The sequence below is a fragment of the Eubalaena glacialis genome, chromosome 7, assembly GCF_028564815.1.
Source record: "Eubalaena glacialis isolate mEubGla1 chromosome 7, mEubGla1.1.hap2.+ XY, whole genome shotgun sequence".
In the NCBI taxonomy this organism is placed as follows: Eukaryota; Metazoa; Chordata; class Mammalia; order Artiodactyla; family Balaenidae; genus Eubalaena; species Eubalaena glacialis.
In genome coordinates this window covers 46963082-46978167 of record NC_083722.1, presented here as the reverse complement: position 1 = coordinate 46978167, position 15086 = coordinate 46963082, and the positions used below count along the sequence as shown (strand labels likewise).

Here is a 15086-nt window from a genome sequence, read left to right as displayed (position 1 = left end):
GACCTCTTCTTACCCCTCTAAGCCTCTCGTTTTGTCGATGGGGATGCCGCCAGTCTCCTTATTTCAATTCTTGTGCCCACCTCACCACATATTCTGTTCTCTGCAATGTATGCAGAAGAAACCTTTTAAAAAATAAATCTGCTCATGTCACTTTCCTGCCCCAAACTCTCCAATAGCAACATGAATTGGCCTGTCCATCCCTTGACCTCATCTGGTCCCCCTCACACACTCTCTCCAGCCCTGATGTCTTCCTTGCTGATCCCCAAACACTTCAAGCATGTCCCTCCTCAGTGCCTTTCTGCTTGCTGCTTCCTTAACCAGGGATGCCTTTGTATAGAGGCAGCCCCTTGACCTAGATTCTACCTTTAGTTAGACACTTGCTGGAGCCTCTAGGTCAGAGAGACCTTCCCTAACAGCTCTTTTGATAGTGGTGCCCTCCTGCCACCTCCCTCTGGAGCCCTTATCTCTACCTGATGTTACTTTATTCATTTCTTTATATATGTTTGTTCCTGTCTTCTCCCACTAAAATGTAAGCATTATGAAAGTAAATATTTGATCTGTTTTGTTCACAGCTACATCTCTAGGACCATCAGAGCAGTGCCTGAAATAAGATAGAGGCTCAGTAAAGGATTGAGTGAATGAATTAAAGGGATTGGATACTTTAAATCTAAGTTTTAAAAATCAGATTTACATGGCTTTGCATTTTCTTTTACTTACTATAAGAACCACGCTCCTCTTAAATTTTCCCATTCAGAATATACCCTTTTTCAGAATATACCCATACTTCCATAAACTCTTTATTCCTTTGTAGCTTACTGTTTTTTGCCTTGCAGTCCTTGATCTATTCATTATAAATTGGAATGCATGTGAAAGATTACAGTGTTTTTGGAGCTACATGAAAAACTGCAATGTTTTCCCAATCTTGTTCTCTTTCACTGTGCCCTATAAGCCCTGTAAATCCTTTGATCAATAACAATGTTGACCTCTATTTCTCTCTCTTTTAATTTTTGAAATAAAGATTTGACTGTTTAGGCTTCTGTTTGGAAGACAAATACACCATACTGGCAAAGCACATAAAGATGGTAGACCTAGTTCCTCAGAGATAAAAAACAAAAAGAAAAACGAAAAACAATCCCACCATCCCTGTTGTGGATTATTCATTCATTCATTTAACAAGCACTTATTTCCTACACAGTACGTCTCACGAAGAGATGGTAGAACCAGGACCAGGGTCTGTGTTTTCAGATCTGTGGCCTTGTTCAGAAGGTAGAATATGTTTTCTGCTGCAGATGTTGCAATTTTCAGACTAAGATTTTAAATACTGATACCTGATGTTGTACAAGATATGTGAGATGAACACATTCCCCCTTTTCCCACAGAAATGGATTTTTAAACTTAATTTTTTTTTTTATCAAACGGGAATAAACTTTTATTAAACGTATACAACACCAGGGTCACAAAACGGGAGTTAGCACTGAAATATAAACTAGAAGCATGAAACCAAACTCACGTGTGGTTCAGAAATTATCGACTGCAGATTTTCCAAGGGAGGAGAAAGGATTTTTTTGCATGAGACTTGAAAAATGTAGATAGGAGCAAATACACAAATGCATGAAGTTAAAACAGGCCATTTCCGTGTTTTTACGACTTGTTCTATCCTGAGATTCTGTCGCGCAAGTTTTCCATATTTGATAAAAAGGCAACACGCCCTGGACACACCGGCCTATCCTCTCGTGGACCCTAACCTTGGTCTTGGAACTTATCTCCTCACTGCTGAGCATTTTACAGAGACCATGATTTTCAGATACACAGACGTGCGTACGAAGTAGATGCGAACAGCATCAGCCTTTCAGGTTTACTAGCAGCTTTGAGGTTTTGGCGACCCGGAAGCATTTCGGCTCAGAATATGAATTTTTCGCGACGCTAAGCACACGTGGGGGACCGCGCGGCGGACCGAGTTTTGTCGATTCCTCGCTGGGCTCGGCCCTGGAGCCAACGAGCCCGGACGCGGCGAGGCCTCTCGGCCGTCCTTCGGGGGCCGCCGCGCACCGCCCGCCTGGGAACCTGGGCCGCCGAGCACGGGTCGGGGAGAACCGGGGCCGGGAACTGCGGCCGCCGCCACCCAGGACGGGCCGGGAGCCGGAACCACCCAGCACGGGCCGGGAAGGCCGGAGGGACGGCCGGTCGGCCGGCGTCCGCGGGGCGCGCTGGGCCAGGGTGGAGGCCCCAACTACATGAGGATGTTGTGCGCCTCCATGCTCCGGTTCTGGTTGCTCGAGCGCACCACCGCCACCCGCAGCGGCGACGACGGCATGGCGGCTGCCGCACGGTCCGCGACTCCCGCTTCCGGACTCTCACCCAGCCGCGCCGCTTCCGCGCGAGCAAGATTAAACTTAATATTTTTTCTTCACTCTTACAGATATGTCAGTGTTTCATATTTAATCAGTAACATTCCTAAAAACTAACTTGCTTTAAGCATTAATGTGTTCTTAGTGACACCTATCAACCATTTTCACTTCAAGATTACATTTTGCTTGGTTATTAACCAGTCCATAAAACATTTATATGTTTTGAATGCACAGAATGTGACAGTAACTGTCCTTGAAGAGTTTATATTAGTAATCATTCACAGAGGACATTTGAGAGGACAGCATGTCTATGGATGGTTGAATGAAACAAACACCTAGATTAGGGGACAGGCACCCTGGAGAGGTTAAAGGCAAAATGAATCTGTTTCATAGGACAATGATCTGGCTTGCATCAATTCAATTGAACATTTAGAGTGGACTTAGTATGGTTATACAAGTGAATAGAAAACTGCCCCTTTTTACAATTTTCACAATCTAGTAGGAGAAATGGATACAGGGACGAGAATATATGACCAGTGGAAAGCTAACAACCTGGATGAAAGAGGTCAAAGGGAGTATAATGTGATACAGAGGACTGGAAAGGGAGGAGGTGCTTAGAGACACTGCACTTCTGTTCATTCAATATTTTTTGAGTTCTGAATTCTTACCTGCCAATTCCATATCTTTCATATAGTGAGAGAGTAGGATATTTAAATGAAAAACCAACCACATGGCCTTAAATTATTAACAAAATTTATAATATAATCACATTATATTTGTCAAATACTTCTGAGTTATGTTAATCTTTATCATGTCCCAGGATAATCTTCTAAATACATGACTATTCACATTATGTTCATAATTATTTCCATTTTGAAATTGATTGAGTCTTCTAAAGATAAGAAAACCTCAGGATAGTTTGTTTCTTAAAATCTAAGCTATTTAACTGGTAATAACAACAATGATGGCACCTGTACGATGAAAGCTTTTCTCAAAATGCCCTCATTTAAATGCACTGCTAAATTCTGTTGCAAATGACATTTGTTTTCTGCAGCAAACATTATCTGCTATATTCGTGGTATATGAATGTCTTGGAAGTTTAGCTTATTCCCCAACAAACTTAACTCCTCCTAATAACTGACTTCTCAAGAGTACTTACATACTCTTCATACCCCTCGTGGGCTGGAGGAGGGGGTGCCCTGTATCCTGGCACAGTGGGTGATCCCCGTGCTCGCGGGGTAGGGACGCCTCTCGCTACAGGGGGCACTGGAAGAGCACCACGGGTCACAGTGGTCCCTCGAGGGGTGAGAACGCCTCGTCCAGGTGGTGGGGGAGGAGGAATGGCACCCCCACGGCCCCTAGGAGAAACAGGTCACATACAGATGAGGAACAAGTGATGAGAGCAGGCAAAGCTCTCATCTTATAGCCTCTATACAATGGGAAGAAAACCACATTTATTTCTGCATGTCTGAGTGTTGTGAGTGTGTGTGTTTAATGGAGATTCTTTAGGGTATATAGCATTTTGACCTCCACAGAATAAGTTTTGTAAATATTGGTTATGACTTAGTTATCATAAAAACCATGTAAAATAATTTGATATTTTCTTTTATAGCACTAAAAATTCAAAGCAAAGCAAACAGAAATCAACCCACTCTGATTTTTATCCCAAATTTACCAAAAAAGTCTCAAATGAGAGCAGTGTCTAGTACATGACTCACTGTACCATCCATAGCTGCTAATTGTCAATGTCTCCTCCATGCTGGAGGTTATTGACAGTGATGGGCAATTTTTCACTTACAAGAAAAAAATCTGTTAGCACTTCGATAAAATGTGGAACTCTAACCATCATGATATCATTCTGCTTATTATAGTAACTTAAGTTTGAGGTCATTGTCACTGATTTATCATTATGCGTGTAACTCCCTGAACTGGTACAGTCCCTGATACAATTTATTTCCTGTGGTAACTATGGTGCTAGTGAAATACATGAGGGCTCTGCAATAAAAATAACACACTGAGTACTTGGTACTGCAGCGCTTGACACAAAAGTAACTTGTACTAAAAGTGTAAGATCAAATGGTTGCAGTAAACTCTTATGGTATTCTGAGGCCTTTGGAAAGGTTGGGTGTTTGTCTAAAGTTTTTGGGCAAAAGCATGGTTATTTCACTTTTTATTATGTCTGAAAGTTTGGCCTCTAGAAAGCACTGCTTTCAGCAAGAACGCTAAAGCTTTGGGGGAAATAATGATCACGGAATGTGAACCATCACACTGTTTGGCTGCACCCACAGATGGGGTTGTAGGTTATGCTTTCTGCTATGAGGAGCAGTCAGCTGGCTCTTGCAGAAAATGAGCTTGATGAGTGAACAATAAGAATGCTGGTAAAGCTTTTAAAAGTTTTAAATAGATTATAGAGATGATGAATAGAGAAATTATTAGAGAACTTACTGTGAGTCTAATGTACAGAGAATGCTCTCCTGCACTGGGAGACCCTAGAAGGCCCAGTGCCCACTTCAATCACAATATAACTGAGACCACAATATTCTACATTAGCATGATAATATAAAAGCTGATCTATAAGATGGATATAAAGAGTAATTTTACCTTCGCTGGACCTCCAAGCACCTTATATACAGGGTGTGCATACATCCAGGTTTGCCCAGAATAGTTCAGAATTACAACTGTTGTCCTAGTTTAGCATTTTAATACTTTCAAATGTGTCCCTGTGTGGGTGGTAAATTATATGTCACCTAACTTTAAACTATATTCACAAGTTATATCTATACCACTGAATAATCACAGGTGAGTGTTATAACTCCCTGAGCCTAAGGTAGATTATTTTTCTAATGGGTAAAATAAGATTTCTGAATCTGTAGCAATTCTTCCTGCTTTAAAATTATATGATGCTCAAATCAAATCTAATTTCTCATCCCATTCCTTCATCAACTGTCTCCCAGAGAGAGCCCTGGAAAATCTGTCTCTTGAATCTGACTCATTACCTCCTACACATTACATCCCTTCCCTGGAATATTAACCCTATATCTCTCTTCAACTCAAGTCCTCAATTCAACTCAAGATTCACATCACCTATTTAGAACGTAGTGTCCCTGGCTGAATCCACACTACAATGTTCTTTCCTTTATTTTTCTGACTTCTTGAAAGTTTTCTGTCCTTAATTCTTCACCTCCTGCTCATTCCTGAATCAAATGCAATCTAGTTATTGCTTTCTCCTCTTTATTGAAAATACTCTTGACTGGTATCACCAGAAGCCCACTGGTTTCTAAATCCACTGGAAATCATTCCCCATTCCACTGTAACTGTTATATTTATCACTATGGGTTACTATCTGGAAAATGCCTTCTTTGAACTTTTATGACTCTGCTTTTCTGCATATTTCTTCCTCCCTCCTTTATATTCTTCAGGCTCATTCACTGACATCTACTCCTGGACCCACCTTGGAATGTGGCTATCCCCATTTTCTGCCCCCCACCCTCCTTCTGTGCCTCACGGTGCACCCCTGCAGTCTCTAACTCTGATGGCTGTTATCTCTTTCCTTCCTACCACACACCACACCCTGGATCATGTCTCCTTAACTGGTCTGCATGTTAGAGTCACCTAAAGACCTTTGAAAACCTCCAGACTCCAGACCATACCCCAGGCCGATTAAGTCACAGTCTCTAGCAGCAGTGAGCTTTCAGTGATTCCAATGTGCAGACCAGTTTGGGAACCACTGCCTTACATGTGTCATCTAACTTAAAAATCTTGACAACCTTGTCATGTAGCCATTTCTAAGCTATTTTAAAGGTTGAGAACCAAGTCACGGAAAGTACAAGTCACCTTCCCAAGGTCACACTGGCAATCCATAGACCTAGGATTAATTATATTCTTCATTAAATTTGGTCCTTCACCTAATTTTAGTGGATGATGTCATTAACCTCTAACCAGGGCAGACATCAGAGAGTTATACTGTCTAGGACCACTCTCTTGTCTCCAACATCTAATTGGGCACTAATTTGTATAAATTCTAATCTCTAATCTAGTCCTTTATCTCTCTAACACTCCAAGTGGTATTCATTTCTGCGTTGGATAATGAACTTGTATTCTCCCTGGCTTCCTTGCCACACACCTCTCTGTCTTTCTCGCTTTGCTCTAATTCTTCTCTATCGCTCACAGTGGTGACTGAGTAGTCTTTCTTGGAAACAAATATGATTAGTCCCCTCTTTAACAAGCTCCATTAGATTCTATCTATGTATTAGTTCTCATTGTAGTAAACAAAACCTTCAGAATCTGCCTCAAATGTTTTATTTTCCACTGTTTACTCTCATTCAACATGTAGCAGTGATGTGTGTGAAGATCTTAATTCTTCAATTACGTAATATAAATTATTATAATATATAGATGTAATGCTTTGTTTTCTGGTATGCATTATTATTGGAAGATTAGATAGTTTTCATAAATATGCTTGTTAAAACATAAATTCCTTTAATTAAAGAAATTTTCAACAAATTAAAGTTTTAAAAATATACCAGCTACCGTTCTTTTTGAATTTAAGTGTAACTGAATAACTTTAAAAAGTCACAATTTCATAAATATGTACAAATCAGCATCCATTAACACATGTGTTCAAGAACTTTCTGATCAATATGATCTTCTGTTTTGTGAAGCTATTTTCTTATTCTTATTTAATTGCAGATATATTTTATCATGTGGTTTGAAACAGAAGACAACAGAGTTCTGCTACATTTACTTTTATTAATGTTAATACATTAATTACATCAAGATAGCATTGAAAGTGAGGTTTAATTTTCAATATTAATTTTTTTTTAACATATGCAATATCAGATTGTATGATATATGGAATGTTAAAAAGCAAAAGCTTTCAATCAAATTTTTCTTCTAAGATATTTAAAAATCTAGATCATAATGCACTATTCTTTATTAAATAATTAAAGAGATTAATATTTTACATTAAACTTCACTGAAATTGAAATCTTATATGGTCCACTCAAATATGACAAATGTATTATTACCTTAAGGAACACCAATAACAAAACAAAGTCCTTTAATATGATGATTTTGTAGTCTCAAAAGCAGGTTAATGCATTATTTTTTTAAATGGTCCCTATTCCAAGGAATATAGAATAGAAAAAACTTGTTGCCTCTATAGTCATTCAATACATACTTAGGTTACACCATATAAAACTGCCAAAATTACCATTTTTTGAACTACAAAAGTGACAATTTCATTATTAAAACCCTATGATTTAATCAATTTAAGATTCCCTGCAATGATGTCATTTCACAACCCATCATGATGAAGTTAATATAAATGTTTTGTAAAAGGCTGATTCCATTAAAAAAAGTCCATAAAAATGTTATGTCACATTAATTTTTAGCAATAAACTAATGTTCCTAGGTAGCATTAGAAAGCTCATATAAAAACTTTTTTTTAAAGAAAAAAATGTGAAAATAATCACTGAAACATTTTCAGAAGTTCTTCCTTTAATCAAAGTAATTTCTATAATTGCCACATTTTACCTTTAGATAATCAATTATTTCCTTGATATTTTATTTGAAAATTGATCATTCTTAACTTCTTTTCTGATAGTGTAAAATTTTTTGAGGTGTCTGTGACTTAAATGTTAAAAACAGTGATGTTTTGAAAGGTGGTGAAAATATTTGGGGAGTAATTTTAAAAACAAATTGAATCCACAAAGTATCTTAGAATCTCTTAAGATGGTTTCTATGCAATATATGAAATAGTATTCTAAATCTAAGCCGTTTAGAGATTTGAAGGCCAACTATAACAGGATAAAGAGAATGACAGAATTACACAGTCTGTGTGTGAAGGCTGGGAGTATTTTTCACTTCACCTCTTTGCAAAACAATGCTTTCTGTTGAAAGCTTAGCAAATGTAGAATCCTACAAAAGAAATTCTGTTGCAGAAAAATTCCAATTTCTTTGCAAAATGAACAATATCAAATAAAATCTTCTCTGATGACATTGCAGAGTCAAATATAACTAAGCTTTAAATATTCTTACCATCATCCATGTAAGAAATGTACTTCTGTCTTTCTGGCCTGGTGGTGTGTATATATATATATTATGTGTGTGTGTATATATATAATACACACACACATAATATATATATAATCTACTTATCTATATAAATATCTATATATCTACCTACCTACCTATATCTATCATTATCCTCATCTATCTGTCTACCTATCTGGCAAGACTGTATCAATTCATGGGCCATTTAAGGCATAGATAATATTTGTAATTTTCTCTTCATTCAAGGTCATCCTGGTTCAAAGATGCATATGATTGAACCATCTGCATGCCCTAATCCTGGGGACAAAACCAAAAAGTAGAAACTCTTAGGTTTGTTCCTCTTATTTTCTTAGGAAGTTGTTAAGAGCTCAAACTCTGAAGTCTGGAGTCAGACTGCCTGTGTGTCTTCAGGCATATTGCTTACACATTTATCAGTTGCTCACCTGTAAATAATGCTTAACCCTACTATGGAGGACTTGATGAGTTAATAATCTATATAAAGCTCTTACGAGCTATATAAGCATCTGTTGTTATTGCTTTTGTGGTGGTGGTGGTTATTGTTGCTGATATTGTTGTTGTTTTTTCCTAGCTGTGATCATGACACAGAACAGGCCAGCAAAGTATTGCCATCCTTATTGGCTGTTAATTTATTTAAAGTAAGAACAAATGTACCTTGAAGGAGTTGTGGGAGCTATTCTGATCCCTCTGCCTCTAATACCTCTGCCACGACCAGAGTCCTCTGAGCCATTTAAGTAAGATAATTCACGTAGTTGTTCTTGACGAATTTCATCGTTGTAGTCCTAGAAGAAAAAACATGACCTGATGAGCTAAATGGAGCATGGATTTCTTAGAACTGAACAAACACAGTAAGAAAGGAAATTTTTCACTTATTTTCTGGTATACAAAAATCTAAAATGAGGTAAAAGTAAATATACTTTAAGTTCCTAGTTTTATACAGAGAAACTGAAGTTGCTTCTTTTACCAAGGAAGTACTCAGCAGGAAATCAGATGAGATTTGCTGGGATATCACTTTATATGTTAGCTAGAAAAGGAAAGATAACAGTATAGAACAAGATCTTGGAAGGTACCAAGGTCATGGTTGCTAATAAGAGGATTACTGAAAAACAACTTTACTGGTATAAGTATGTGTAGATTGTTAATGACTGCATAATACTCAAATAGTCCCTGATGCATAAACTGAAAAGGGGCAATCCCAAGGACCAAAGTAGATACTGTGTTAAAATAATTAAAAAGTGTGAATAAATATCAGTTTCAGACAACTGGGAAGCTATGCAATCCAACTAAAAAACTTGAGGGGCAATGTTTAAAAATAAATAATTTTCTATGTGTTCTAGCATTGGGCTGATGGAGAATGACAGCCATAGCAGAAGGCAAACTTCACAGTAACAGCCAGAGATTTGGTCAAAGTCAAAGAGACGATCTCTATCCTTCATCAGTGGAAATGTATCAGTCATTTCAATAGGACCAAAGAGTGGATCTGAGTCACTGAAGATGAATGCTATCTTCAAAAAACAAGTGTCAGTCTTACCTGTTTCTCTTTTTACTAACACACACATGAATGCACACACACACACCCTAGTAGAACAGTACAAAACTGAGTAATTGGTATTTTTGCCTAATGGGCAATCCAAGTAAATTCTTTTTCAGTAAAGATGTGTTTATGTGAAAGCCATGAGCTGTCTAGGAGTTGAGATGAGAAATATTTGTAGAAATATCTGGGTTAACATAAATGATGTCTGAGGTCTGGTAGTGGACACTTGAGCCAGGTTAGCTCTGCACTTGTGAGTTATAGTAACAGCACATGGAAACCGTGCACTCACCTGCAGAGCCTAGTCTAGAAGATGGAAGGGATGCATTCAGCCTACAAGCATTTCTAAAGCAAAGCTTTACCTCATGGTCCAAAAACTGCCTTGTTCACAAGCAAACGTAGTAGTCACTCCAAAGCACTTACTTTTTATTTTTAACATGTTGCTTTCACATTTATCCTGTTCAGCACCTGATTATAGTGGTAATGGGCTCAAGAAAGTTGATTGACAGAAGAGCTATAGTAGAAAATGATACTTTTTAACAATTACTCAATTTATACCTCTTAATTTTCACATTCAAGCAACAACCAAACTGAAGAATAAGCATGTCTACTATTTTATTAGGTACAGGGAATGTGATGAATTGCTACTTCTGACTGAACTGAGCAGCCGCCATCAAAATGAAAAATTAATTCCATAATTTTCCCATGTAATATTCCTAATTTGAAAGCAGATCTTTGCAGCTTCTTATCTAAGAAAAATCTATGGACTCCCAAAGGTCTTTATGAATTATAAAAAGAGATAGATTCTCATTTTTGGCAACATTGAGGGTTGAGATATAAATTAACAAATAGCAGATTAATTCATACATGTAAAATTTACTTTAGAGAATATCTTTATGCCAGAATTAGAAAATATATTATTGTGGATATTAACATGAATATTTGACACTACAGGTTAAGTTAGTTCTTACTGTAAGCAAAACACTACTGTTAGTATATAATCAAGTTTCTTATGAGCTCAGCTAGATATACTCTGTTTTAAGAACTGGATCATCTTCCAGGGTTGTGGTGGTGAAGTGAATGCAGAGCTCTAAATGCAGGTGTAACTGACTTAGAATATGAGTTGCTCTGTTCTGAAATCATATTGCTCCCAAGGGCATGGTACCCAAGAGCAACTCCCAGTCAATGACCAAATGTGGTTGAAATGCTAAAATAGGCCCATTCTTGGGAGTCACAGTTCTCCTCTGCCTGTGCCTCAAGGATTCCTAGACAGCTGGGATGAATTTCCCTTTAATACCATTGCTTCTGGGCTGTCTATGACTTCTCTTTCCTTTGGCTCAGATATTCTAGTGTGAGGGCTCTCCAGTCTTCCTTGGCTCCCTCCTTATTTTATTTATTTATTTATTTAGTTTTTGGTCACAAGATCATTTTTCCTAATGAACTCCTTGCATGTTTAATCTCAATTAATCCTGTTTCTGGGAGGACCCAAACTAACACACAGAATGTTGACAAAATCAAGTTCCTAAAGTTACAAGCTGAGAGCTTTTGTAAATCCATTGATGTTAATGCTGGTGGAACCTATTCTGTTCAACATACCTTATACTCTGATTAATTGGAGTATTTGCCATTCTTTTACTTTAAAATGATTACATACAGATTAAACATGGAACTGATTACTGACTAGCAAAAAGGGTAGTAATCAATGTTTATTTTAAGAAAGTAAATTGTATGTTGCCCAATTTTCTAAATCACTTCACTTAATAAACATGTATGAAAGAGTCAGACATAGAGTGAACAAACACAAGGCATGTTTTGGGCTTTGGCTGACATAGATGAATTGTGGAAAGAGGGAGAAGGCTGGCTAGTGTGTACATGTGTGTGGTGAAGTGAGAGAGAGAAAGAGAGGTTGGGCAACCACAAGCTGTTCAAGAGTGCCTTAGTGGAAATTATACTGTATGACTTGGGAAGGTAGGAATAAAAGAAGTTTTAAATGCAGAAATGGCTAGAAGTATAATGACACCATTAACCAAAGAAAGAAAGGAATGAAAAAAGTTTAGAGGTAGAGAATTTATATTTTGTCTTGATAATCTTAAGTTTAAAATGCCAAGGAGACATTAAAGTTTATCTTAGAAATTCCAATCTAGGTCAGGGGAGTAAATCTGAATGTCATTTGCACACACTTGTGATAAATGAAACATGGAGATTGCCTAAGAGAATAGTAAAATAATGTAGTGACAAACATTTTCTAATCATACTTCATACTTTTAATGCAGATTTATATCACTGAAGAAAATCAGTTGACTTATTACAATATTATGATCATTAAATGACCAGGTCTTTAATAAACTCAAGTTTTTCTGATTAGACAACTAAAATATATATACCACTGTATTTATAGTAATGAAGACTCTAACTGTCTCAAATAAATACAAAAGAATTTTAAATGCCCAAATGTAGAAATACTGAAACTCTAAGTATTCTCTAGACTGAGTATATCCTGTGTATTATTTTTATGATATAAATATAATTTTCTAACCCCCCCAATTTTTAATTGCATATTATATGCTTATATCCAGCTCTTCATTAAGCACAGATCTAACTTTGAATTAATCTTTCATCACTAAGACATGAGTCCAGATGAAACTAGAACATCCTGTTGAACATTTAATTGTGGCATATGTTGCTGATGCTTCAGTTACATAGAATCTTAAAAATACTCGTAAACAAAATATTCCAAGATTGCCTTGTAAATGTGATCTTATTAGAAATATAATACAGCCTGAGTTGGAGACTAGATGGTGGAGTAGAATGACTTGAGCTCACCTCCTCTCAAGAAAACACCAACATCACAACTAAATGCTGAACAACCATCGACAAAGAAGACTGGAACCTACCAAAAAAAGATATTCTACATCCAAAAACAAAGAAGAAGCCACAATGAGATGGTAGGAGAGGCACATGTGTGATATAATCAAATCCAATATCCACTGGGTGGGTGACCCACAAACTGAAAAATAATTATATCACAGAGGTTCTCCCACAGTAGTGAGCATTCTGAGCCCCACATCAGGCTCCCCAGCCTGGGGGTCTGGCATTAGGAGAAGGAGCTCCCAGAGCATTTGGCTTTGAAGGCCAGCAGGGCTTGATCTCAGGAGCTCCACTGGACTTGTGGAAACAGGGACTCCACTCTTGGAGGGCCCACACAAGTTCTCGTGCACACTACCCAGGGAAAAAGCAGTGAATTCATAGGAACCTGGGCCAGACCTACCTGCTGGTCTTGAAGGGTCTCCTGGGGAGGTGGGGGGAGCAGCTGTGGCTCACTGTAGGAACAAGGACACTAGTGGCAGAGGTGCCAGGGAGTACTAATTGGCATGAGCCCTTCTGGAGGCTGCCATTTTGATGCCAAGATCTGGACTCACCCAACAGACTGTAGGCTCCAGTCCTGGGATGCCTCAGGCCAAACAACCAACAGGGCAGAAACACAGACCCACCCATCATCAGACAGGCTGCTGAAAGTCTTACTGATCCCACAGCTGCCTGTAAACACACCACTTGACACAGCCCTGCCAACCAGAGGGACAAGACCCAGCTCCACTCACCAGTGGGCAGGCACAAGTGAGTGGAGGAAGGAAGGAAGCCTGCACAAGCATCTAGGCCAGCCTCACCCATCAGGGGCAGATAGAAGAAGCAAGAGAAACTAGAGCCCTGCATCCTGTGGAACAGAGACCACGAACACAGGCAAAATGAGACGGCAGAGAAATATGTTCCAGACGAAGGAACAAAATAAAACCCCAGAAGAACAACTAAATGAAATGGAGATAGGCAATTACCTGAAAAATAATTCAGAGTAATGAAAGCAAAGATGACCCAAGATCTTGGAAAAAGAATGGTGGCACAGACTGAGAAGATGAAGAAATGTTTAAAAAAGACCTAGAGGATATAAAGAACAAACAGTGTTGAAGAATACAATAACTGGGACTTCCCTGGTGGTGCAGTGGTTAAGAATCCGCCTGTAAACGCAGGGGACATGGGTTCAAGCCCTGGTCCAGGAAGATCCCACATGCCATGGAGCAACTAAGCATGTGTGCCACAACTACTGAGCCTACACTCTAGAGCCTGCATGCCACAACTACTGAAACTCACATGCCTAGAGTCCACGCTCCACAACAAGAGAAACCACTGCAATGAGACGCCCACATGCCGCAATGAAGAGTAACCCCCACTTGCTGCAACTAGAGAAAGCCCACATGCAGCAGTGAAGACCCAATGCAGCCAAAGATAAATAAATAAATAAACATTTTAAAAACACAATACAATAACTGAAATGAAATATACACTAGAAGGAATCAGTAGCAGAATAAATGAGGCAGAAGAGCAGATAAGTGACTTGGAAGACAGAACGGTGGAATTCACTGCTGCAGAACAGAATAAAGAAAAAAGAATGAAAAGAAATGGAGACAGCCTAAGAGACCTCTGGGACAATGTTAAATGCAACAACACTCGCATTATAGGGGTCCCAGAAGGAGAAGAGAGAGAGAAAGGACCCGAGAAAATATTTGAAGAGATTATAGTCAACAACTTCCCTAACGTGGGAAAGGAAATAGTCAATCAAGTCCGGGAAGCGCAGAGAGTCTCATACAGGATAAACACAAGGAGGAACACACCAAGACACATATTAATCAAATTGACAAAAATTAAAGACAAAGAGAAAATATTAAAAGCAACAAGGGAAAAGTAATAAATAACATACAAGGGTTATCAGCTGACTGTTCAGCAGAAACTCTGCAGGCCAGAGAGGAGTGGCATGATATATTTGAAGTGATGAAAGGGAAAAACCTACAACCAAGAATACTCGACCCAGCAAGGTTTTTGTTCAGATTTGATGGAGAAATCAAAAGCTTTACAATGAACAAAAGTTAAGAGAATTCAGCACCACCAAACCAGCTTTACAACAAATCCTAAAGGAAATTCTCTAAGCTGAAAAGAAAAGGCCACAACTAGAATCAAGAAAATTATGAATAGGAAAGCTCACCAGTAAAGGCAAATATAAAGTAAAGGTAGGAAATCAACCATACACAAATATGATATCAAAACCAGCAATAGTGAGAAGAGGAGAGTACAAATTCAGGATATTG

General features: G+C 38.3%; 1 protein-coding gene across 1 annotated transcript in view; it reads right to left on the bottom strand.

Annotated features, from left to right (window-relative positions):
* The window catches only part of KHDRBS2 (KH RNA binding domain containing, signal transduction associated 2), a 713468-nt gene that overhangs the window by 288846 nt on the left and 409536 nt on the right, over window positions 1-15086 (bottom strand). The window contains exons 5-6 of the mRNA XM_061195202.1: window positions 9075-9202; window positions 3508-3706 (exon numbers count right to left, since the gene is read on the bottom strand). Of these exons, the coding sequence (XP_061051185.1) occupies window positions 3508-3706; window positions 9075-9202 (327 nt within the window). The remainder of the gene's footprint in view (window positions 1-3507; window positions 3707-9074; window positions 9203-15086) is intronic.